The sequence below is a fragment of the Trachurus japonicus genome, chromosome 17 (genome assembly GCF_045865225.1).
Source record: "Trachurus japonicus isolate A0001 chromosome 17, Traja_1.0".
In the NCBI taxonomy this organism is placed as follows: Eukaryota; Metazoa; Chordata; class Actinopteri; order Carangiformes; family Carangidae; genus Trachurus; species Trachurus japonicus.
This window is the reverse complement of record NC_140923.1, coordinates 3,557,965-3,583,167: the sequence shown is the minus strand read 5'-3', so window position 1 is coordinate 3,583,167 and position 25,203 is coordinate 3,557,965. Positions and strand designations below refer to the sequence as shown.

The window sequence follows — 25,203 nt, the reverse complement described above, 5'->3', positions numbered from 1 at the left end:
AACTCTGATTAAAACACCCAGATAATACGATTGGAATTCTACTTCCTCCAGCATGTATACATACGCCTTAATCAGAGTGTAACTGGACAACTCATGTGCTCATGCTCCAGACTGGTGTAAGACCCCAGAACAAAAACATCCCAGAAAGCCGGTTGTAGAAGCGTTACGGCGTTCTCGTCTCTGCCTCTAGAAATCACCATGACTACAAGGGATAGCGTGAACCTATCACTTTCTTTGTTGTTGAATTGTTTTTGAATCTTTTGTGTATTTTTCGGGGAGGTATTTTGTATAAGTCCATATACTGTTGGGTTTTTAACCTCTCCTGCACTTACTATTCTTGTTTCATTTCTGTTTTTGTAAATGTCCTTGATTTTTATGGTGCAAATAAATAAAACTAAAATAAAACTAAATGTTACATGATTATCTCAGAGCGTGGTGAATGTGCAGCTCACAACTTGTCCACCAGAGCGTTGTGGAGTTGTTGGATTGTGTATTTGATGAGTTCAGTTCACCTCCACTGAGCAGCTCACGTCTCTGCTCCACCGATCTCAAAACACCTTGCACCAACAATTAAAGGTAACAAACCTACTGCTATGACTATAGGGATTATGGCAAGAGGAGGATCTGACTAATAAATGTTGGACTGTCCCTTTAAGGCCTGGAGTCTGGACGTCTGAGCCTCGACTGGTGGTGAAAGGTCAAAGATCAGAAAACAGCCAATTCACCGGCTGCAGACGTCACCATGCAACATAAGGCTCAGCCGCTGTTATCTCCACAAGGTCAAAGGTCGACTTCACCCAGACAGACAGAGAGACAGAGAGAGAAGGTTATGGGATGGAATATGTGCCACCAGAAACTGAATTTGAATCATTTATATCTGAATTTGAATTGCCAAACTTGAATAATTGAATTGAAAAATTGAAAAATTTGAATCACGTTATTTGAAATTGTAAAGTTTAATTTGAATCACTGCATTGAAAAACTGTATCTGAACAGTATCATTTGAAATTCAGGGTACCGGTATATACAGGAATCTTGAAGTTTAAAACCTTTTTAAGACTTTTTCAAGACCTTCTCAATATTTTTTAATACCTCACCGCCACTTCAAGCTGTAAACATTTACATCAGTGACACTTAGTTTGTGATAAAGACTATAGATAGATCACTATGATACAACAGAACTCAAAATAGACTGGGGGCGCTCTGAGACAATTTACGAACGCACCCACAATAGCTTTGTTTTTTATTTACCTGTTCATCTTTGTTTTTTAATAAAACGAATAAATTCACACTCTCACAATGTTTTCTTTAGGACTCAAACTCTTGGACAGCTAATTCAGAAAAAATACCTTCAAAATGTAAGACTTTATGAAGTCATGAAAAGACTTTTTAATACTTTTTAAGGGTCTTAATTTTCCCACAATTGATTTATCACCTTTTAATACTTTTCAAGCCCCCGTGGATTCCCTGGAAATTGAAATCCAATCAAATTTGATCCTCGCTAAAGATCCAACTCTCTCACAATTCAAATTCAAATATAAATGAAAACAAATATGAAAATAAAAACAAAACGTCCACACGTTGTTGTTGTTGGTCTCGTTAACAAACGTCTTTATTCAGTATAAAGTCAGTTAGTGCTTCATCCTTCAGGAGCAAACACACACACACACACACACACACACGTACATCTACACTCGTGTTGAGTTCAAGGTCTTTGCTCAGAGTTAGGAAAACAGTCCGCTGGTCCCTGAACGCACCATCTGTAACCTGCTGTTGGTCCCGTTGCCACGGAGAGAAAACGATGAAACGTCTAAACTGAGTTTGTGTTTCCTTCTTTTTCTCTCGGCGCTAGAAGGAGCTAGGCTAGCAGTTTCCTACCGTTTCCAGTCTTTATGCTAAGCTACGCTACGTTGTGCTGGTTTTCTTTACAAACTGTGTGTGTGTGTGTGTGTGTGTGTGTGTGTGTGTGTGTGAACATCTGTGTCCAGACAGAAACAGTAGAAAACATCTGTAACCACCTTCTGTTATAATAATAATAATAATAATAATCACTACATCCGTCACCGTAACAACAGGAAGCTTCACATCATCATCGTCATCGTGGACGAAGCAGCGGCTCTAAAAGTCTCTGTAAACTCCTGACACGCAAACAGACCATAATAATCACTGGACAGAAGAAAACAAAACAAAACAAAACAATACATCTGTGGTTACATCTGCATAGTGAAGAGAAAAAAATAATAATTAGTGAGTGTCCGAGCGTCGTCGCTCCGTGTTCCTCTGGTGTTGGTCAAAGTTGTGTAACTGGTCCTTTAACTTTACAGAATTACAGAATTAACTCTGCTTGGAATAATAAAAATAATATTATTAATAATAATAATAATAATAATAATAATGATCCTGGTGAAGTAGCAGAACAACAACTCGGCAGCTTTTACCAACACCACAGGAAAGCCCTTTCAAAATAAAAGCTGCAGCTGACAGCCGGTCGGTTCACGGCTGAACCGGGATCAGCCCGGAAACCTGACGACGTGGAGTCGATTTCACCTCGACGGGTGCAGAGGAGGAGGAAGAGGAGGAGGAGGAGGACAGGAAGTGGAGGGAGACGTCGTCCTACTTCCGCAGAAACGAACTGAAACAGAGACGGAGACAACAGCAGTTTGTTAAACAACAACATTAACTTCTCTCAAGTCGTTGTCAACACAGCACTTTTCTAATGTTTAATGCTAAATTTAACTTGTGTTTTAATCTGAAATGTATAACTGCAGCTGTGTTGATTTATTCATGGCACCTATTCACTGTATTTGTATCGCTGCATGTATTGTATTTAGTATATTTGATCCTGTTCTGAAGCCTGAACAGGGACAAAGACGGCACATTAGCTGGAGCTAGACACATTTTCCCTTTTTATGTGGCAATGTTGTATGTATTGTCCCATAAAAAAAATGTTTTATAGTAAATATTCGCTTTTTTACATTGTTTATTCCTACTGACAGGATGTGTTTACATTAAGAACAAGAGGGAAGTATAAGAGGATTATATTAGATTTATTTCTAATACATGTGTATTTGGACTGAAGCTCAGATCTGACTCTCAGGGGAGGAAATGTATAAGAAATCAGAACAAAGAAAACAAATAACATAAGAAAATAAGCAAATAAGAGAATAATCAAGTAAATAAATGAATAAATAAGAAAATGAACGTGTCAAAGCTGGATTCTTCCTTGGTTTGGTGAAAGAGACATTAACATTTAATAACTAGAAAAAGAAGCATTTCCTACAGAAAATGTGTGTGAATGCTGAAAGCAGCTGAACGCTGTTGCTGAAGCAATGCTGAATGAGCTGAAGAAAAGAAAGGCTAATGCTAAAGCTGAAACATATAACTTGTAGTGTGAGATGCATGTCTTTTAAAGGTAAAAAGCAGTAGAAATAAAACATTGAAATCCTGCATGTTTAAGTGTAATGGTTGAATAGTTGAAATCTGAATAAAATTAGAACATGTAAACAGGTTTGATGGTGTGAAATGGTTGAGAAGAGCCTCAGTAGTTTAGGATACATGTAAAACAATGTGTTCAACATGAATAAAATGGGGAAATGTGTATTTTCAGTTTAAATAGCTAAAGAACAAATTTAACAGCAACTTATGTTCTTGTAAATCTGCTGAAGGCGTCTGCAGCGATGCTACAATGGTTCAACAAGCAGCTGGTATTAACTCAATGCTCAAAGACACTTTACACTTTTAAACATCATAAAATAGAGCAAGTCAGAGTGTAATTCAATTAAAAACAGCAGAAACAGTATGAAACACACAAGAATTATAAGTAACACTTAACGCCTTTCTCTATAACGCATTATAACCAGACTTATAATGCAGTTATAGCACTGTATAACTATATTCATTCATTTCTTTATTTCAGACCCGAGGGCCATATCGCCATAAAAGCACAATAAAATAATAAAAGAAAGACAGAATAAAAGTAGTATAGTATAGTTATAAACACTCATAAATGATCATACTGCTTTATAACAATAATCATAACGCACTATAAAGCATTTTATCTTGACTTATACGGTCAGGTATTATAATACGTTATAATTGTTAGTAACTTGCCGACAATGCCCACATCGATAATGTATTAAATATAGTTATGTGTTATAATTGGCTTATAGACGTGTATAACTATCATTATAAGCACTCATAAAGGCTTAATAACAATAAGCATAACTCATTATAGAGCATTATAACTCTATTATAATACCTGACCTTATTATATAAGCCATTATAAAATGCTCTATGATGTGTTATGCTTATTGTTATTAAGCCTTATGATCATTTATGAGTGTTTATAACTATAGTTATACAGTGTTATAACTGCATTATAAGTCTGGTTATAATGCGTTATAGAGAAAGGCGTCAAGTAAAGTGTTACCGAACTATATATTAAAAGTTAATTTAAAAATAAAAGGTGTAGTGAATCAGTCGGATCAGAAACTGGGAAAATAAAATGAATTCAACCAGTTTTTATTTGTTCATGTTTCAGTTTTTACTTCGACTCCGACGGTTCGATCGATGCTGACGGAGAATAAACAAACACACACAAAGAGAACGGGTGCAGAGTTCAGTGTGTGTGTGTGTGCGTGTGTGTGTGTGTGTGTCAGTGTGTGTGTGTGTGTGTGTGTGCGACGGCCTTGGACTCACTTGAAGTTGTCGCTGTCCTGCAGGTTGAGCACCAGACTGTCGGCGTTCAGATACACTTTGTTTTGGGACGTCGCCACCTGCAGGTCGAACACAGGGAGTCAACACACACACAGAGAGAAACACACACACACACACAGAGAAACACACACACACACACACACACACAGAGAAACACACACACAGGTGGAAAGTTTCCGACCGAGCACAATGGGAACATTGTCGGAGCGTCGACACTGAGCCGATTCACAGGGAGCTGCTGACGACACACACACACACACACACACTGAGCCTGGTGCGTCACACTCAGCTGATGCAGTGAATCCTTCATCATCAACTACAGTCACTCACTCACTGCTTTAACATTCACATTAATATTAATATTAATATTAATATTAATATGAATACAGCTAAAATATGTTCAGTCTTTGTTGATTCTTCTGGTTTGAATTTGTTCAATTTCACATCATTAATCGTCTTTTTCAATAAACTTTATTAATAGTTTGAATATTACACCAGTCTTTTTATTTATTATCAGTTTTTATTTTGTCCTATTTTTGCTTCTTTTATATCCTTTATTTGGAAATTAATAATAAAAACCTCCACAAATAAATAGAAATATCAAAAATAATGAAGCTGCTGCTGAGAAAAAATGTTTTTTTCTTCTATATAAAATATTTTTAAGGAGACTTTTAACCCTTAAACTAAAGTTTTCCTCAGACTTTAGGTGGCTACATGACTGGAGGTCAAAGGTCAGAGGACTGAACCAACATGGCTCCTGAATGAAAAAGAAACAAATCCATGGTGGTTTGGTGCCACCATGTGGACTCGACTACACACTGCAGCTTCACTCAACCTACAGCTGATATATGAAACGCTCCTTCAGAATAAAGGTTTGTATTAAAGCTCCATACAGTATAAAGGTAGATGTTTGTGTTAAAGCTCCATACAGTATAAAGGTAGACGTCCATGTGTAGTGTGATTATAAAGCAGCTCTAGGTTCTATATTAATACTGTATAGTAAAGTATACACTGCAAAAACTCAAAATCTTACCAAAAATATTTGTCTTATTTCTAGTCAAAACAAATCTCATTCTACTTAAAATAAGACTCACCACATTAAAAAGTAGCTTGTTTTTAGACACTTTTTACTTCTTTCAAGCAGATTTTCACTTGAAATAAGTAGAAAAAATCTGATAGTGGAGCAAGTTTTTCTTTCTTATCACAAGCACAAAAAACCTGCTTTCACTGGCAGATTTTTCTACTTATTTCAAGTGAAAATGATCTAAAAACAAGTTAATTTCTAGGTGATGAGTCTTAGTTTAAGTGGAAAGGGATTCGTTTTGATTAGAAATGAGACGTTTTGACAAGAAATAAGACAAATATTCTTGGAAAGATGTTGAGTTTTTGCAGTGTAGCACTTTTAGTATAATACTAAAGTATCAAAGCCTCAGTCCACAGAGAAATGCACACAGCCTGGATTCAGAAACTGAGCCTTTAAAAACCAGCCGTCAGGACTTCCTGTCACTTTGTGATGTCACAACTAAGCCCCGCCCCCTCACCACCACCTGGACAACAACATCCATCCGACCAAAAACATGCAGGATTCAGTTTCTCTGAGTGTTTTATTCTGAAATCTGCTCTGTTTTTTTATTATTGAACCACCTGAAAAACTAAATCCTGCAGAGGTTTGATTGGCAGGTGGAGGTGGGCGGGGCTTAGTGACATCACAAAGTTGTCTGTAATGCTGCGTTCAAGACAACTCGGAAGTCGGAAAAAAACGAGCTCCGAGTTGTAAAAAATGAATTGAACGGCGTCGAACTCGGAAATTACAAGTCGGAAACTCAGGTATCACATCAGAGCCCCGACTTTCCGACTTGACGTCAGGACAAGATCAAAACATGGCGTCATGCCCTCGTCTTAAACAGTTAGAATTTAGACAATTTTATTTATTTGTTGATGTTTTAATGCATATTTTTGTGTATTATTGCAGTAGCCTGTATGAAATACGTTTATATGAAGCTGTGATTGTTGTTTGGTGTGAAATTGCGGTGCTCGTTTGTGACGGAAATAACTGTTATCAAGGCTGTAACATTATATGTGCACTCATCTGCAGCGTCTCCTCTCCTCCAAAATAAACATCATTTACTGCTGCATTCATTTTTCGTATTCAGCGATGAGCCACAATATGAGAAACTTCCTTCAGGTATCCATGTTTTTTTTCTCCCGAGTTCCTGCAGCGTGAACGCAATGATGTCGGAAGTCGAAAATTTCCAAGTTGGGAATCCCGACCTCCGAGTTGTTCTGAACGCACCGTATGTCTGAGTGTCTCTTACCGTCTTGGCGATGGTCTGCGCCGCCCGGATCCTCCTGAGCTTCAGGTAACCTGGGTTCTTTGTCACGGCCTCGCCCAGCTGCAACACACACACACACACACACACACACACACACACACGTTGTTAGTTGTGTGTTCACAGGAGGTTACAGTTACACACCCAGAGAGAGCGACGGCCCCGAGGCGGAGCAGCAGCAGCAGCAGCAGCAGCAGCAGCAGCAGCAGCAGCAGCAGCCGTCAGTCAGTCAGTCCTGATCAGTCCTGATCTGCGTCATCAGAGGGAATCGAACCCCCTCAGGCGGGACGCCGCCGCTGCAGCTTTGATGTTGTCACGTAGTCGTTAACCACATGTTTGTGCGTCGATGGTGTTTGATTGTTTCTCTGAAGTTAACGACAGGCGGGGCTCATTATGGTCGTTACAGGAGATCAGACTGTAAATCACAGACAGTCGCTCATGGAGCTGCTCGGCCGGCGGCGAGGGGGGGGGGCCAGGCAGCGAGGGGGCGGGGCTAACCTCCTCCAGGTGAGTCAGGCAGCTCAACACACCTACAGGTGATTTATAACCTGCAGTTCACCTGAAGCAGCAGGTCAAACAACACGTTTACAGGGTTTTTCCTGGCCAACATTTGGGCTGAGGCGCTGCTCTCAGTAGGGTTGTGCCGATCGTCTATCGGCGATTGGAAGGATGAGCGGCGATGTTTTGTTTTCTTGTCGATTTTACACACACACACACACGCACACACACACACACACATACTCGCTACTTTTTTTTATTGATCCAATGCGTAATCTGTTTGTTTTGTTTTAATGAAGCCGCTTGGCTTGCTGCTTCCAACTATACTCTGTCATATGACAGTGTTTCACCAATCAAATGCAGCCACTGGCGACGTCCAATCAGACGGAGCCAGGTAGTCATATGACCGCACACAACATCTCTGTGGTAAACAGGGTGGCCACTCCGCCTCAGATTTGAGGAAACACGTTTAGCTGGTGTTGTGGCTGTGACTAGGCTGCCGACACCAGCCCTGTTACTGTATGTCACAGCCCGACGACGTGTTCACTAATGCCACAAATAAATTGTCAATAGACAGAAACAGCAGAGAGCTCCTCTGACAGCTGCACGATGCAGGTGAGTCCTTCTCCTCACTCAGATGTGCGTCTAAGTTTGCCGTCTTGTCATTTTTGGTCTTTCACAAGGTTCATTTTTATGTGTAATACCAAGGTCACATTACTCTCTCAATATCAGTTATACACACACACACACACACACACACACACACACACACACACACACGACCTGTGTTGAATGTTTTCAGGAGGAAGAGGAGAGAACAGGTGAACTCTGTACAGCTGCTGCCTCCTGCTGGACAAAGCTGCTCACAACAACAACAACAACACGTCTGACTCCAGTTACATCACGATGCCTCTGTATCTGTTCATTAATGTAAATCTAATAATTGTACGTTTTGTTATCATCATCACATTGTTAAATGTATTTAATCGATTCTGTTTCTGATTGATTCCAAAATGATTTAACGCAGCAAAAGGTTAAAGTTGAACTTCTCCTTATAACAGCTGAGACACTTCAGCACAGTCCCTTAACAATATTTCCTTTAGTTAAAGCAGAAGTAAGCGATCCGGTCGTTTTGGCTAATGCTGCGTTCCAGGCAGGCTTTTGAAATCGTAAATTACAGCTTCAAGTCACAACTTACGACTTTGTAGCGTTTCAGGCAACCCACTCGTGTTTCTCCGACCTGTTTTACCGGTGAAAGTCACTATAACGGCCACTCGTAACTTCTGACCCGTGAACTCGTACCAGATCGAACTGGTACCACTTCACGGTCGGAAAAATACGAGTTTCCTTGAACGCACCATAACAGTCCTCGTCCCTACGTCGCCACACTCACGGCGTCCCTTGGCTGCACACACAGCCCTGCATGCCGTTCTCTCTCCTCATTGGATAAAAACTGTAGGATACGATAAATGTTTTCTCCTGGGCTCAGAGCAGAGCAGAGTGACTGACAGACCCGTGTTTCAGTCCAAACACTCTATAGAAGTGATTGCTGTCGGAAGATATAACTATTTAAGACTTATATTAACACAAATATATCACTTACTTCTGCTTTAAGGGAAAGTTTATGATTTTCTGTGCAGTTGCTCACAACATTTAAACATTTCACTAAATAAAAGATGTTGTTTTTTTCTGTCTTCAGATTCTTAAGGTTTTATTTCTCCTGAACTGAGAGTCTTACCTTATTTCTATCATAAAATCCGATCATTTCCTCCCCCAGATAACTTTGGTGTCATTACACGTGGTTGTGATGAAATGAGCTCCAGCCGAGAGCCGCGTATATCCGTATAATGGAGTGTACAGCCTCTAAATAACACATTATCTGCAGAGAAACTCCTTCATTTCACCAATATTTAGTTCTGATAGGCTAGTGCTATTCCCCTCTGAGTCCGGGGTTAGCTGTTATCAACATCCGGGGTCTGTAGACTCCATTATACGGATATACGCGCCTCTCGGCTGGAGCTCATTTCATCACAACCACTTGTAATGACACCAAAGTTATCTGGGTGAGGAAATGATCGGATTTTATGATAGAAATAAGGTCCAGATTGTTAAAAACGGCAATTCCCCTTTAAGGGAAAAACAATGTAAGTAATGAGACGAGTTCACACAGGACAGTTTTTAGTGACTTTAGATGAAATCGACACTTAAAGACGTTTTTTGTTTTTTTCTACCACCAGTACACAGACTAATTTGACGTCTTAACACGGAGTCGTGGATGTTAAAATAGTGTTTTCAGCCTAGTGGTTTCCGTGGTAACGCGCCGAGGATGTTGCCGTCGTCGTGGGCAACAGCAGCACTCACCATCTTAGCGGCCTCAGCTTCTCCCTCGGCCTGGATGATCTTCTGCCTCTGGTCCTGTTTGGCTTTCTCCACGTAGAACTGAGCTCGCTGAGCCTCCTGCTGGGCTGGAGGGGAACCACACACACACTTTAAACTTAGAAAGCAGCAGCAGGGGAAACAAATTAAAGGGATAGTTCAACAATTTTGGCAAATTGGCCCATTGCCATAATCCCTATAGTCATAGCAGTTAGGGATATCCCGATACCACTTTTTCACTTCCGATACGATACCGATATTGCAGCCTTTAAAGCGGAACTATGCAGGATTTGGGCTGTAATTATTGTGGCTCAGAGTCACTGTGATGGTTGAGTGACCTGTTATGAAGTGAATGGGGTCTAGGCCAATGCGCTCACCCCCCCCACTGGCTGAAAACCGCACTTGCAAGATCAGTCGTCCGTCTCGGTGTTACAAATCTCGTCAATGGATAGAAGTATCGCGAGAAACTGCCTTACGGCAGTACGAGATAAGAACGCATATGACGTCATGCATGTCACGAATCGTGATTGGTTTGAGTTCGGAAAGTCGGAAGAAACCATGGAAACATGAAATGTTTGTACTGAGGAAGTTCAGCTTGTGGCTAACAGGGAGCTAATGCTAACACAGATACACACACCATGGGTCTTTTACAAGATAATGTAATACATCATGACACACACACACACCTTCGCGTTTTGGAACCTTTATTCATGTGTGTGTATGTCTGTGTCTTTGTGTCTGTGCGTGGCCCTATTAGCGTTAGCTCTGTGCTAGCGTTAGCTCCGTGTTAGCATTAGCTCCGTTAGCTCCGTGTTAGCATTAGCTCGGTGTTAGCATTAGCTCGGTGTTAGCAGGGCTTAGCAAACAGCAGTAAACACAAGCACGTGTAGGGGGCGGAGGTGGTGGCGGCGAGTTTTTTTTTTTTTTTACGACAGTGACATGTGCCTACCAGAACTGTGGGGGAGCTCCGGAGAGGAAAAAAAAGAAAAACCAACGAAGGAGCGAGCTATTTCCGGCCGACTTGCAAAGTTCTGCTTTAATATCGGCCCGATACCGATCCGATATTAGGGGTGGTGAAAAAAAACGATTATTTATATTTTTCAAATTCTAATACAAAGGAGAGTCCTCCTGTTGCTGACTGACAGGCTGCTGCTGTCATGTTCTTCTATGGGGCAGACAGTAGTGAGCTTACTTTTGAACTGTAAAATATTAAAAAATAAACCTTATTTACAACTGTTATTGAATTACTGTATGTACATCAATGTCAAACAAAGGCAAATCTTCTTGCTTCAAGGTTTTATTTGTCACTCCAAATTGAAGATTATAGCCTGTCTTACAGTAAAAATGGCATACATGAAATAAAAAGAGGAGTAAAGCAATATATTAAGCAGCAATATTTAAGCATCAAAGATGTTCAATCAAACCCACATAGTTTGAAACAACGTTCAAAACACACAGCCAGTGTCACAACTAAGCATAAAGCCCGCTAGCTTAATGCTAACATATAATGTAAAACGCCATAGACAGGCTAACAGAAATTAGCATCGTTAATTTAACTCTGGCTTTAGCACTGTTACTCGCGCCCGGTGTGAACGCACCGTAACCTGACCGTAACACGGCACAACATGTGGACCAGCTGGTCTTCCTCCAGAAGAATCTGACCACCGACCTTTAGAGCAATATAGCGCATTTACCGTTTATTAGCGGGCAAGCGCGACCTGTCCATGCACCCGTGTCTGTTGTTGTTGTGATCATGTGATCTCTGCATGCTGGAGCCGGCCGCTCTTCTTCTCTGGCAGGCGGCGCACCAACATTAAGGTGCGTTAGCGCCACCTACTGTGTTGGAGTGTGAACCAGAGTCACCTATTCATATGGGACAGAAGTGCTGGAGCGGAATAATAGACTGCTTTTATCGGAGCGTTTATATCGGAGATTTTAGATGCAGTCCGATATAATCCGATATTCGTTTTTTTGGCTGATATCGGACATAAATCCGATATCAATATCGGATCGGGACATCCCTAATAGCTGTAGGTTCGTTACCTTTAATTGTCGGTGCAAGCTGTTTTTAGAACGGCGGAGCAGAGCCGTGAGCTGCTCAGAGCTACGCTACAGAGGCTCATTATGGGATTTCTTGGTTTCCTTCATCAAACTCATCAAATACACAATCTAACAACTCCACAACGCTCTGGTGGACAAGTTGTGACCTGCACATTCACCACGCTATGAGATAATAACACAACGTTACCACACAGAGTTGTTTTAGAGGGAAATACAGAGACTGATGATGAAAAACTGTCCCTGAAGGCAACGCGCATCAGTGGTTTTGCATGAATTTCCCTCTAAAACAACTCTGTGTGGTAACGTTGTGTTATTATCTCATAGCGTGGTGAATGTGCAGCTCACAACTTGTCCACCAGAGCGTTGTGGAGTTGTTGGATTGTGTATTTGAGGATCAGCTCGCTACGTACCGACTTGCTTGGCCTCCACGGCGGCCGTGTACTCGCGGCTGAAGCTCAGGTCGGTGATGGCCACGTCGTCCAGGATGATGTTGAAGTCTTTGGCTCGGTCAAACAGCTCGCGGCGGATCAGCAGCGACACCTGCAGGACGACCACAACGTTACACCTCAGGACCAACCTCACTACCAGTTCACACTCTATACATCCTCCTCCTCTCCGCCACATTCAGGCTTTTCCACTGCTGAACCTTATTTTCTACACGATTGTTTCTATGTTCATTCCTCTTTCACCTCCAGAAGTCTGATTTACAGATGAACATCTATCAGGGTTCCTACACATTTGAAATTTCCAGATTCCATACTTTTTCCAGACTCTAATTTCCAGATTTCTCGGTAAAAAAAAATCAAATTATTTGTGATATTTGAGTAAATCAGGGTATATACAGGAATTTTGAAGTTAATTTTAAAACCTTTTTAAGACTTTTTCAAGACCTTCTCAAATGCCTCACGGCCACCTCAAGCTGTAAGCATTTACATCAGTGGCACTTTTAACTTAACAGTTTTAGTTTGTGATAAAGACTTTAGACCACTATGACTATCACTATGACCACAACAGAATTCAAAATAGGCTGGGATAATAAATAAAAGTTATAAAAGTTTATAATAAAAAAAAAACAAAAAACATTGCTCCACTCTCAAAAAACCAAAACAACAATCTTCTTTTCTTTTTTTATGCACCGGTTCATCTTTGTTCTTTAATATAAATAAATTCACACACTTTTACAATGTTTTTTAGGACTCAAACTCTTGGACAGCTAATTCTGAAAAAATACCTTCAAAATTTAAGACTTTATAAAGTCGTGAAAATACATTTTAATACTTTTTAAGGGTCTTAATTTTCCCAAAATTGATTTATCACCTTTTAATACTTTTCAAGACCCCGTGGATACCCTGTAAATAGATGTACATAATATAAAAGCATGCAATTAATCATTTGTTTTCATTATTCTGAATGTGTATGTGTATGTAGATTGTAGCTGGTATAATAGCGCATACAAAATAATTAACCCAAATAACTTCAGATAAATATATTTACATACAATAGTTTCCATTTTCCATACATTCCCAGACCTGGAAATGTATAAAATCAAATTCTATCTTTTTCATACCTGCGTAGGAACCCTGATCTATGACATAATCAGGGTTCTAAATTAACTTTTTAGATCACCAGCCAAGTTGGCTAGTAACTTTCTGAAGTTACCAACCAATCAGAATTTCCACTAGCCACACTTTTTCCGGTGAGAGATTCTGAACTGAAATAATGACTTTCAGGTATTGTGCCTCCTCTATTACAGTTTTTCTCCATTGGTTTGGCTCATTTTTCAAAACAGAAATCACATTCTCAAAACAACATGGACAAACCTCCAAACCACTTGGCAAATGTTCACAAAAGAATTTAAAGTATTTCTCATTAATTTCATCACATTGTGGCCTAAATGTCTTCGTACATCTTTGCAAATGATTAAGTACAGGTAATGTGTGATAGGCTACTCTTACCCTAAAATCCTCTTTTTATTATTTTATTATTTAAGTTATTTATTTAAGTGCTGCCAGGGGGACAAATGACTGAGAACAGCAGAGCGGCTCTGACCGGCGGCCGGCGGCCAAACTGGCTGTAAGTCTTTATTAACACCAGACAAAATTATTTTAAATTTAATTTAGAACCCTGGACATAATCTCTTACATGCTTAGAAATTATGACTAATTAATCAAAGAGCAATGCAAAAAAGCAGTTTTTTTTTCATTTTCCATGTGTTTTCCATGATTGGAAAGTTGCAGAGGTCTGATTCAACTCTCAAACTCGTCGTCGAATTGTCGCAACATGTGGTTATGAAAGAAAAGACTGTAGCCTAGCATTATGACACTGCTGCTCACTGCTGCTCAACAGCTGATTTTACACTCAATTTATTTGTTTTCTTATAATAAAACCTATTTTGATCTCTGATCTCTCTCTCTCTGATGGGACTTCACGTTTTCAGTCTCCATAAAAACTCATTAGTTCACAGCAGAAACTCGAACTCTGAAGGAGAATGTCCTGTTGTTTTTATCTAATGCCAACTGAAGAATAACATAAAACATAAATGATTAGTCGACTAAAGACAAAACCTGACAAGTCAGATTCGACTTGTTAGACATGCGGGATCCATGGAGAGGTTTAAAGGAATAGTTCACCAAAAAATGAAATTCAGTCATTCAGTTATTTTTCAGTTATTAGTAGTTTTTTATTCCTCAAAGGTCATCTGGAGACCCGGGAGGCCGGTTCCTAGTCCAACTAAAACTTTATATGAGAGTAATAGGGTCCGACACAAACACATCCATAAAACTACACAACAACCATTTAATCTTCCTCCACACTGCTCGTCCACTGCAATAGTAGTAGTTTTATGGACGTTTTTGTGTCGGGCCCTTTTACTCTCATAGTATAAAGTTTTGGTTGGACTAGGAACCGGCCTCCCCGGTCTCCAGATGCACTTTGAGGAATAAAAAACTACTCAGGAGTATTCATCAGCATGAGGGGGAATGAAATGACTGTATTTCATTTTTTGGTGAACTATTCCTTTAAGTCTGCTTTAAAAACCCATCTTTTCTCCTTGGACCTCTCACCCAGCCTAGTGTTGTCAAAATGCCTTTGTGCGTTTTTTAACATAATCTTGCACTGTTGTTTTGTGACGACTGTAACCATGCACGTATGCGTTATGTGTGCGTATATGTGCATGTGCTACGGTACATGCATGTGTGTGTATGTGTGATGATATGCATGTTTTCATGCGTTCGGGTTGTTTTTGACTGTTACAGGTCTTTTTAATTGTGCTATATAAATAAAAGTGAACTTGAACTATGAAAATCCTTAGTCAGGGACGCCCCAGGTTTCAAACTTGATATTAATACCCAGGAAAATGGTTATAATTAGGAATTATTTAATTATTTTTTTTTAAATAAAGGCTAAAACACAATGAAACTCAGTTCTTTGTCTAAATCTCCACAGTCAGATCAAAATAAAGCCAAAATACATACTAATAAAACTCTTTAGGTCAATAATCCTCAGTCGTTCTCTGGTGGTATAGATCTAAACCTGCTGTTGGTGCTGTTCATTCACTTTAACCCCGACAACGCTGGTGGTATCGATCCTGTTTCAACTGCAGGTAACAGAGGTGGAGAAGTTTACAGAGGAAAACATCACTTATATTGAATTTAATTGTCTATTTTTTTATATCTAGTTTTTTTCTTATAATTGCTGGCTTTCTATGACAAGGTCAGGGAAACTCACCTTTCCACTGTGCAAATGACACTAAACACTTTGACTTTGACTTGACTTGACTTAAAGGGGAAATGACGGTTATTTCATCTCTGTGTTGTGTGGTCTGGTCTGTTTAAATCTCTCCAGACGCTCCAGGTCGAGTTAACCCAGTCAGACGTGTACCTGAGCTCGCTGCGTGATGAGCTGCGAGGCGTTGAACTTGGCCACGACGCTCTTCAGCACCTCGTTGACGATGGAGGGCAGCACGCGCTCGTCGTAGTCCTGACCCAGGTGCTGGTACAGGAACGGCAGGTTGGAGGCCAGAGGCCGAGACAAAACCCTGAGGGTCACGCTGACCATCTGGAGGTCTGACAGGAAGTAGACAGGGGGTTAATGCTCCTTCACAATAAAGGTACATGTTGCTGTTAACACTCCTTCACAATAAAGGTACATGTTGCTGTTAACACTCCTTCACAATAAAGGTACATGTTGCTGTTAACACTCCTTCACAATAAAGGTAGACGTCTGTACTAAAGCTCCTTCACAATAAAGGTAGATGTTTGTACTGAAGCTCCTTCAGAATAAAAGTTTCCTTACCTTTACTTCCTGTGAGTGAGGAGATCTTCCGGGGTCGAGCTCGGATGTCGTAGATGATCGGATACTGGAACCAGGGGATCCTGGAGAGGACGACCACAACACACACACAGATAAAACTACTAAAACCTACTGCTGGATTCATTTAGAAGTGGCGTTGCCGTGGTAACGGAGCCTACCTGAAGTGCAGCCCCTCGGCGAGCACCGTGTCGGCCTGAATCCCTCCGATCCTGTTGAAGATGATGGCTCTCTGTCCTCCCTCCACTGCACCAGGAAGCAGGAAGCAGACGGGTCAGTGTGTGATGTCACGGTGTGATGTCACAGCGTGATGTCACAGCGTGATGTCACAGCGTGATGTCACAGCAAACATGTACAACGGTTTGTGTTCAGTATGTTCACATCATGACAAACAGATCATTGTTGTTTCATCTCTGTGCAGCTCAGAGCGCTGAACGTCCTTCACACTGTTAAACTTTAAAGGTCCCATATTAAACTCTTTTTACTCAATTTCACTCAGCTGTCAGACGTCCAACTAAACTAAATGTATCGCCCCAAACTGATCCGTGGTCCTGAATGTCAGCTGTCTAAAAGCCGCTCAAATGAGCTCTGCTGAGAACGAGCTGTTTCTGTGCCTGCACCTTTAAGTAACATGGTTACTGTACACGGCAAAGATTATTACCACTTTATGACTTAAAATTGGTCGGTATTTCATCAATTTAGCTCAGGAGTTTCTTGCTGTGCACTGCAGCTGTAGAAATAGACGTGGTAGGCGTTTTATCACGCTGAGGGACCGGCCTCACTCCCGTTGTGACATCACCACAGGAGCTGAGTCTGAACAGCCGGTATGAGCAGCGTTTTACCAGTCGCTGGGCTGCTGAGTCCATGCAGGACCCGTCTGCTTTCCTCATTCTAGGAGTTGGTAGGTTGGTAGGTTCAGGGAGGATCAGTGTATGTATGTAGAGACCAGAAAAAAACCTGTTTTTCATAATATGGGACCTTTAATTAATAGATTTTTTAAAAACTCTTGTTCGGCAAACATAGAAAAAAAACATCCAGGTTTTTATTTCATCTTGTGAACCTGAATAAAGAGAGACAGAGAGACTTTTAAAACAACATGTTTCTGTTTCTCTTGTGAATCTGATACCGTATTCAAACAGCTCTAACTCTGTGAAACATGGCCGTACAGAGCTGTGATCCAGATGAATGGACAGTGAACTGGTTAAAGGTTATTATGGTATGTCTAGTCATCACCTGTGTAGGTGGCCTCCTTCACTCCGTAGGCCAGAGCTCCGGCTCCGATCAGCAGCTTCACTCCGATCCCCGTCCCTCGAGGTCCAGACGACATCCTGCCGGCGATCTGCCGCAGCTGCTGCAGGAAACCCTGACACACACACAAACACACACACACACACACAGGGTTAGAGCTGATTGGACTACACGTAGACGTAAATGACCATCGGCCATCGTGCGTCGGTCCACTCGCTCTGACTCTGGCCACATTAAGGTTGGTGTCATCTGCACAAAAAACTATTCATGTCCGTATGTAGATATTACTTTATCTATTTGCATAATGTTACTTTTATAGAAAAGTACATGATTAATAGTATGTGTGATTTTTAGTAGCTATGCTGCATCATAACTGTATTTCTGACGTTCAAAACAAACCAAACTGTTTGGAAATCGGACGAAAACTGATGAAGTTCTGGTTGTTTCAGTAGAACCAGAACCAGAAGGTCAAAGCTCTGAGGGAGAGAGCGACTGAGCCAAGATGGCCGCCGTGTGGCGACAGCAGCGTCAGGTGAGTCATCTAGTTTTCTTACAGATATCTATTATGGTCATAGTCATGTGACATGTTTAGGGTTGCAAAATTCCGGGAATTTTCAAAGTTGGAAACTTTCCATGGAAATTAACAGGAATATATGGGAATTAATGGGAATATATGGGAATTAACAGGAATATGGGAATAAACGGGAATAAATCCGAAATTTACAAAATTGATTGGTGAGGGTGAGTAATATTTAACTCAACATTCATGTTTTTGTGGTTCAGTAAAAGAAGTGATTGTTCATACAAGAATTAAAACTTGATAAAGTTCTACTCACAAATAAATCTGTTGAAATGTCGTGTTTTTTTAATTGTATTATTTTGCATAGACGTCTGTTTATGACAAAACTAAATATTTACATTTATGTTTGGATATGATACAGTTTGTTTAAATTAATTACCGCCAATTTCCAGTTAATTCCCATAAATTCCCAATAATTCCCATACATTTCCATGATTCGCATAAATTCCCATAATTCCCATGGAAAGTTTCCAATTTGTAATATTTCCAAAATTCCCCATCTTAACTTCCCATGGAAAGTTTCTGGAAATTTTCCGAAAATTTACTGGAAATGTTCCACCCCTTTGCAACCCCAGACATGTTTAACTGACAATTAAATAGCATATAAATAATTGCGATGAACAGTTTAGTGTATCCAGAGCCTCCTCACCTTCTCTTTTATCTGTTGGTTTAACAATCTGACGCTGAAGGACAGAAACTGTTTGAATAACGTTGTGAAAGTTTGTTCCAACATTATTGGAATAAAGAATAAAGAGCTGAACTCTGGTTGGGAGAAACGTGTCGTCCAAAGAGCTGAAAGTTTGCTGCTGAACCCGACCGTGTTGTTAGTATTGTGTCATCAGAGCCACAAAGACCAACCGTCATGTGTTCACTCAGCGGTCAGAGCTGAAGAAATCATCTTTTTTATTCTCATCATTGTTATTTATTCTGCTTTCTGAAATGATTTCACTGCACTTTGTCAGATTGCCTTCTTTGCATGTATGAGTTGTATTTATTTCCTGTGTCTTATCATGCTGCTGCCTCCATTATGTTTGTTAGATTAACCCTCTATGCTACGCTGCATTATGATGCCAGTGGGGAAAAAAATGTTTGGAGTGTTTTTATGTCTCAAAATAATAAATAAATAAACATAATCTAAAGAAATGTTTAAAAATTATTTATTTTTGGAAGTTTTTGGGATGTTTTGCCTGTAGCAACATTGTACCATTACGGTTCATCATCTACTGTATTAGAAACAGCAGTCTCTGTAGACTTTACCCTTCACTGGCCTCATCCTCATCACAATAGCCTGATGTTTACTTTACTGCATCCAAAATCACATTTATTAAGGATAAAAAACTAAATGATGATGAATTATATGTTTTTGAACATTATATTTACACCTGAACACACACTACCATAGTCTCATAATGCAATATTGATTCCATAATGGTTCACTGTCGCCTCAAGGCAACGCTGCAGTTTTCTATAATGGTACGTTGTTGCTTTGGGGCAACAGGTGCATTTTAACAAGTTTCCATTATTTAATAAGTAAATAAATTGCATGGAACTATTAAAAATTAAACTTTACTAATCTATTAGTGTAAATATATTTTTTTCCAGATGAAAAAGGGCCAGGAAGTTACTGTATGTTTTCAGACCGTTTTAGTGGAGCAAAATGGCAAACCTGTTTCCTTTGAAAAAGTCTGCAAAAAAGGGTTTCAGTGGCTTCTTGAAAGTCATGTGATAAATTAAAGCATTGTTATTGGTTCTCTAAGGTCTCCTCTCTTTTTTAAAGTATTAAGCTGTGTTCACACCAAACGCGATGAACGCGATTTTTTCGCGCGACAAATGACAATCCGTCGCGCTATCGCTCGTGTTTTGACGCGTCATCGCGTCCCCCCTCCCCTCCCCTCTACTGTCAATCCAGCTAACAGGACGGATGTAAACATGTGTTGAGACACAGAAAGTGCACTCATTTTACCGTAGGCTTGACAATGGACGAGGTGAAGCTGATCCTTGACGTCCTGGTCCTGGTGTAGCAGGTAAAAAAAACTCCGCTCAGCCCCGCTCGTATCGCGGCCGTTGTACGGTACTTCAGACTGACTGTTGCTGAGTTTGAGGACTTGCTAGCAGCTAGGGTTGTTGCCAGGATCTCCAGGCAGGACACCAACTAAAGTTACAGGCTCTTCATTTCAGCTGCAGAGTGCCTGTCCATCTGTCTCCGGTGAGTAGCAGTGTATTGTTGTGTCACGGCGTCACGCGATGTCGCCGCAAAAGTTCAATATTTTCAACTCGGGCGTTGGCGCGATTTTCGCGGCATCGCGTCCATCGCGTCGCGTGTGACGCGCGTATCGCGTCGCCCGGCGCGATTTCGCATCTAATCGCGTCTGTGCATTGACTTTACATGTAATCTCGACGCGCGACAACGCAGCATCGCGTTTGGTGTGAACACCCCTTTACAGCATTAAAGGGGATGAACTGTGGAGATGTGACAGGCCTGAGGGCAACATGGTACCATAGAGGGTTAAGAAATTCTTCTGTATCCGTACTGGCTTTGCAGTTAAATCCATGGAGCTGACATGAGGTCGCTGATTATTAGAAATAAACTGTTTGTGGCTCCACTCATGTGTCATTAAACCACAGAGGCGCAGCCTGATGATGTCATCAGAAGAGGACAAACCTCAAACTGATGAAATGTGACATCATCAGTTTCATCATCCAGATGTTTTTATACAAAGATGAACAGAAACAATCTGGACAAATACACACAAGCACTGTGGTCAGGTGACAACAACAACAACAACAACACACTGACCGACCTTCACAGACCACACACACACACACACACACTCCCTACATCTGCACAAGGACTTTACACAACCGTGTGTGTGTGTGTGTGTGTGTGTGTGTGTGTGTGTGTGTGTGTGTGTGTGTGTGTGTGTGTGTGTGTGTGTGTGTGCAGGCTAAACTCCACGGTAACACCAACTACTTTAAAGTTTACAGACATACAGTAGAAGTTTAAATTACGAACTTTAATCTAAAAGTCGTCCAACAGAAAGCACACGTCAGGAAGCAGAGTTAAAGATAAGAGCGTTAAAACATATAAACACTTAACATTAATATTTATACAAGACAGAAACACACGAAGGGAAAGAGAGAAACATCGAGTTGTACGATTTTTTTTAACGGGACCTTGAATCTCTCATCACAGAGCTGAACGTAACTTCTTAAGGCGACACACTAACAGGCAAAACATTGTTGTTTCAAGCACCGATTTCAGGCTATTTTGCCTCTTTTACATGTCTTCTTTAAGAACAGGGGAAAGAAACTGTAGAAAATGTACATTAAGATTTTTATTTGACTTTATTTTGTCTTTTTTCGTCTGTAGATTTCTCCTAAATTCACTAAAAGTTAGTCTGACCCATGTCATGTCAGGTACCATTGTAAAGCTCTCTCTCTGGGCTCCAAAAATGGTCATTTCCTTTGTATCCGCAATAAATCATAAAAGCAGGATTGACAATAACAATCTATGTAATTTTACAGTCCAAGTCTTTAAAGGCCGTTTTCTCAGAAAGAGTTTTTCAGACTCAGACACCAAACCTTCCACTTTGATCCCTTTCTATATTCTGAAGGTTTTTCCAGAGGGGATTGTTGATTCACAGCCTCATTTATACAACATTTTATTACTAAAAACATGGAGGAATAAGATCATTTCTCATTTACAGAGTGATAAAAAGAGATATCCACAATCCTCCTCTGTAAAAACTAAAGACTCTAGCATGGCAACAAAATAAAACAAAGTAGCTTTTATCCATTGGTTAGATTTCTATATGCAAACTGGTGCATAGTCAAATAGATATGGCCTCATTTGCATACACATAATATTAATGTTAAGGTGAGTGGTGAACTGCTGATAGGCTACCTGTAACCTGTCAGTTTAACCCTTCACCTTCACCTGTAGCCTAGTGACTCACCTTAATTAGCTTCATCTTCCTACGTCACAGCTGTAACTAACTAGTAACATTTATGAATGAAGTGTAATAATGAATCTGTGTAGTGTCAACATGTGTCCTCCTGGATGAGACTTGTAGCTGTGAGCTAACAGCAGCTGCAGCCTCACGTGGATCACTGAGGACCAGGACCAGGTTTTAGGTTTTAGGTTTTAGGTTTTAGGTTTTAGCGGGAAACAAAGCGACTCTTCTGTAACTTTACCTGTAGTAACGTCATTATCTGCGTCGCTAAGAGACGTAAAGGTGAAGCAGGAGAAGCAGCTACTCACCCCGGGCTCTTTATTCGCCATGCTGCTGCTGCTGCTGCTGCTGCTGCTCGTCCTCTGCTGATTAGGAAACTCACTGAGCAGCAGCAGGAGGAGGACAAGGTCACGGGGGATGACGTACTTCCGCTCGGTGTGCGCGCAAGGCAGCATGGGAAATGTAGGACTCACTCTCTTCAAGCAAGGGAAGACACGGCATATTGTATTATATTATATTATATTATGTTATGTTGTTATATTATATTATATTATATTATATTATATTATATTATGTTATGTTATGTTATGTTATATTATATTATATTATGTTATATTATGTTATATTATATTGTATTATGTTATGTTATATTATATTATATTATGTTATATTATGTTATGTTATGTTATGTTGTATTATATTATTTTATATTATATATTATATTATATTATATTATATTATGTTATGTTATGTTATGTTATATTATATTATTTTATATTATATATTGTATTATATTATATTATGTTATGTTATGTTATATTATGTTATGTTATGTTATGTTATGTTATATTATATTATGTTATGTTATATTATATTATGTTACGTTACGTTACGTTACGTTACGTTACGTTACGTTACGTTACGTTACGTTACGTTACATTATATTATATCATGTTATGTTATGTTATGTTATGTTATGTTACGTTACGTTACGTTACGTTACGTTACGTTACGTTATATTATATTATATATTGTAAATGTACTCTGTCTGGATGTTTTGTAACTTTTTGCTGCTGTATTCTGACAGCAGTGAGCCTCTGGTCATGGAGCCGACCTGTCAGAGACACAACATTGATCATTAAACAGTAAATCTTGACAACTAAGTGACTGACAGCTGAGGATCTATGTGTTTTATTGATCCTACCCTCTCTTTTGATCATTATTGATAGTTTTAAAGGGTAGATTGAAGGTATAGGCATACATACAGTATATAGCCTATATATAAGCTTAATAGCTTCAACCCACTCTTTTACTTTAATCTGAAATCCTGTGTTATGACTTGTTGGATCAGATAACTGATATGTCATGTTTTTGTAATACTAATAACAGTAATATTGTAGTAGCAGACCCCAGGAAGAGTATAGTGGCAGCTATATAAGAATAAAGGATAAGGATGGTTCATGATGAGGTAAGGTGATTAGATCACATGACCTTCTCTTCATGGCGTCCAGCTCAGTCAGCTCAGACTCTAAGGAGCTTGTGTTGATGGGATGGACGTCTCACCTGTCTGATCTGATTAACCCTTTCTCTCTCCGTCCGACCAGACTGCTGCTGCTGACGCCAGGACAGATTAAACCACAGTGTTTGGTGCTGCTGTGACTTTTAGTGGTTTTCAACGTTGAAGACGACATTTCTGCTTCTGTGTGGACTCAGTCAGTCAAATAAATCAACAACGACATTAAACATCTAAGTTTTGTCGAGGACTAGATGTCTTTAGATAAAAAAGAGAAACATTTGATTTAATAAACAAAGATGTCAAAGTGCAATTTAATCTTTAAATATTCTGTCTCTTTCAGTTTGTTTACTAAGTTATAATCTCCTTGTGTTTATCAGATTTTCAGATTTCTTTAGACAGACGACTATGTAACTAGTGTGGTAGTGTGATAGAGCTGCCACCTGCTGACCTGTCATGATCTGGTTAGTCGCTACAGGGACTGATACACCCAGCTGCCCCTTCACCATCGGTCCTGCTCCACCTGGCGGTCCTGCTTCACCTGGCGGTTCCTGCTCCATCCAGTGGTCCTGCTCCATCCGGTGGTCCTGCTCCACCCGGCAGTCCTGCTCCATCCGGTGGCCCTGCTCCACCTGGCGGTCCTGCTCCATCTGGCGGTTCCTGCTCCATCTGGGGGTCCTGCTCCACCCAGGGGTCCTGCTCCACCTGGCGGTCCTGCTCCACCCGGCGGTCCTGCTCCATCCGGGGGTCCTGCTCCATCCGGTGGCCCTGCTCCATCCGGGGGTCCTGCTCCATCCGGTGGCCCTGCTCCATCCGGTGGTCCTGCTCCATCCAGCGGTTCCTGCTCCATCCGGTGGTCCTGCTCCATCCGGCGGTTCCTGCTCCATCCGGAGGTCCTGCTCCACCCGGCGGTTCCTGCTCCATCTTTCTTTCTTTTTTGTGTCATTGTCGTGCTACTGGACTAATTTGAATTTCCCTCCTAGGGATGAATAAAGTATTCTCTACTCTACTCTACAAAGAGCAGTGAGGTGTTTATGGTTCTACAGAGATTCTCTTGGTCTCGGGTGCATCCTAACAGATGAGTTCTGTTCTGACACAGACGTTTTAATTCTAGATTATGAGACGATAAACGACCGGTTCATCAGTTGGAAAGAGGAAACATGATCACATTTCACCAGTTTGGCCTCCGTCCCTCCACTCCACTGGCTTCCTGTCCAATTAAGGATTGATTTTAAGATTTTATTGTTTGTTTTAAGATTTTAAATGGACGAGCACCTCAAGATTTATGTGACTTTTTAAGCCTCTAAGCCTGAATCAGACTGACAAGGTCTTCAGACGCTTCTCTTATCACCCAAGGTCCAGATGCAAAACCAAAGCTGACGGAGCCCGTTGTGGTGGCAGCTGCAGGGAACAAACTTCCTGAAAACATCCAACAATATAAGTCATTGCTATAGAGACGCACCTCTTCTCCTTTTGACTTTGACTCAGGTTGAATCTGACCATTTTAACTAGTTTTACTGTGTTTTTCTGAACTGTTTTAATTCTATTTTTATTGCAGCGGCTGCTCAGGCCTCACAGCACTTTGGTCAAGATAACCTTCAACCTGGACAGTCACTCAAA

At 40.5% G+C, this 25,203-nt stretch overlaps 1 protein-coding gene across 1 annotated transcript; it reads right to left on the bottom strand.

Moving 5' to 3' along the window:
• Positions 1 to 2,400: 2,400 nt before the first annotated feature.
• LOC146969760 (prohibitin-2-like) lies at positions 2,401 to 22,443 on the bottom strand. Its single transcript, XM_085804266.1, has 10 exons — positions 22,379 to 22,443; positions 17,523 to 17,652; positions 16,451 to 16,535; positions 16,275 to 16,354; positions 15,861 to 16,045; positions 12,392 to 12,521; positions 9,906 to 10,009; positions 7,032 to 7,109; positions 4,699 to 4,775; positions 2,401 to 2,632 (listed from the first exon to the last, which is right to left on the bottom strand). Exons 1-10 carry the CDS (start codon positions 22,397 to 22,399, stop codon positions 2,614 to 2,616), a joined length of 909 nt encoding a protein of 302 aa, XP_085660392.1. The 5' UTR covers positions 22,400 to 22,443; the 3' UTR covers positions 2,401 to 2,613.
• Positions 22,444 to 25,203: the final 2,760 nt, after the last annotated feature.

Excerpts from the sequence above, each read along its gene's own strand:
- LOC146969760 (XM_085804266.1), bottom strand. The coding sequence starts at position 22,399 with ATGGCGAATAAAGAGCCCGGG. Across the intron at positions 16,536-17,522 it reads GAAGGAGGCCACCTACACAG|TGGAGGGAGGACAGAGAGCC; the intron begins GTGATGACTAGA and ends TTCCTGGTGCAG. Across the intron at positions 10,010-12,391 it reads CGTGGAGGCCAAGCAAGTCG|CCCAGCAGGAGGCTCAGCGA; the intron begins GTACGTAGCGAG and ends GTTCCCCTCCAG.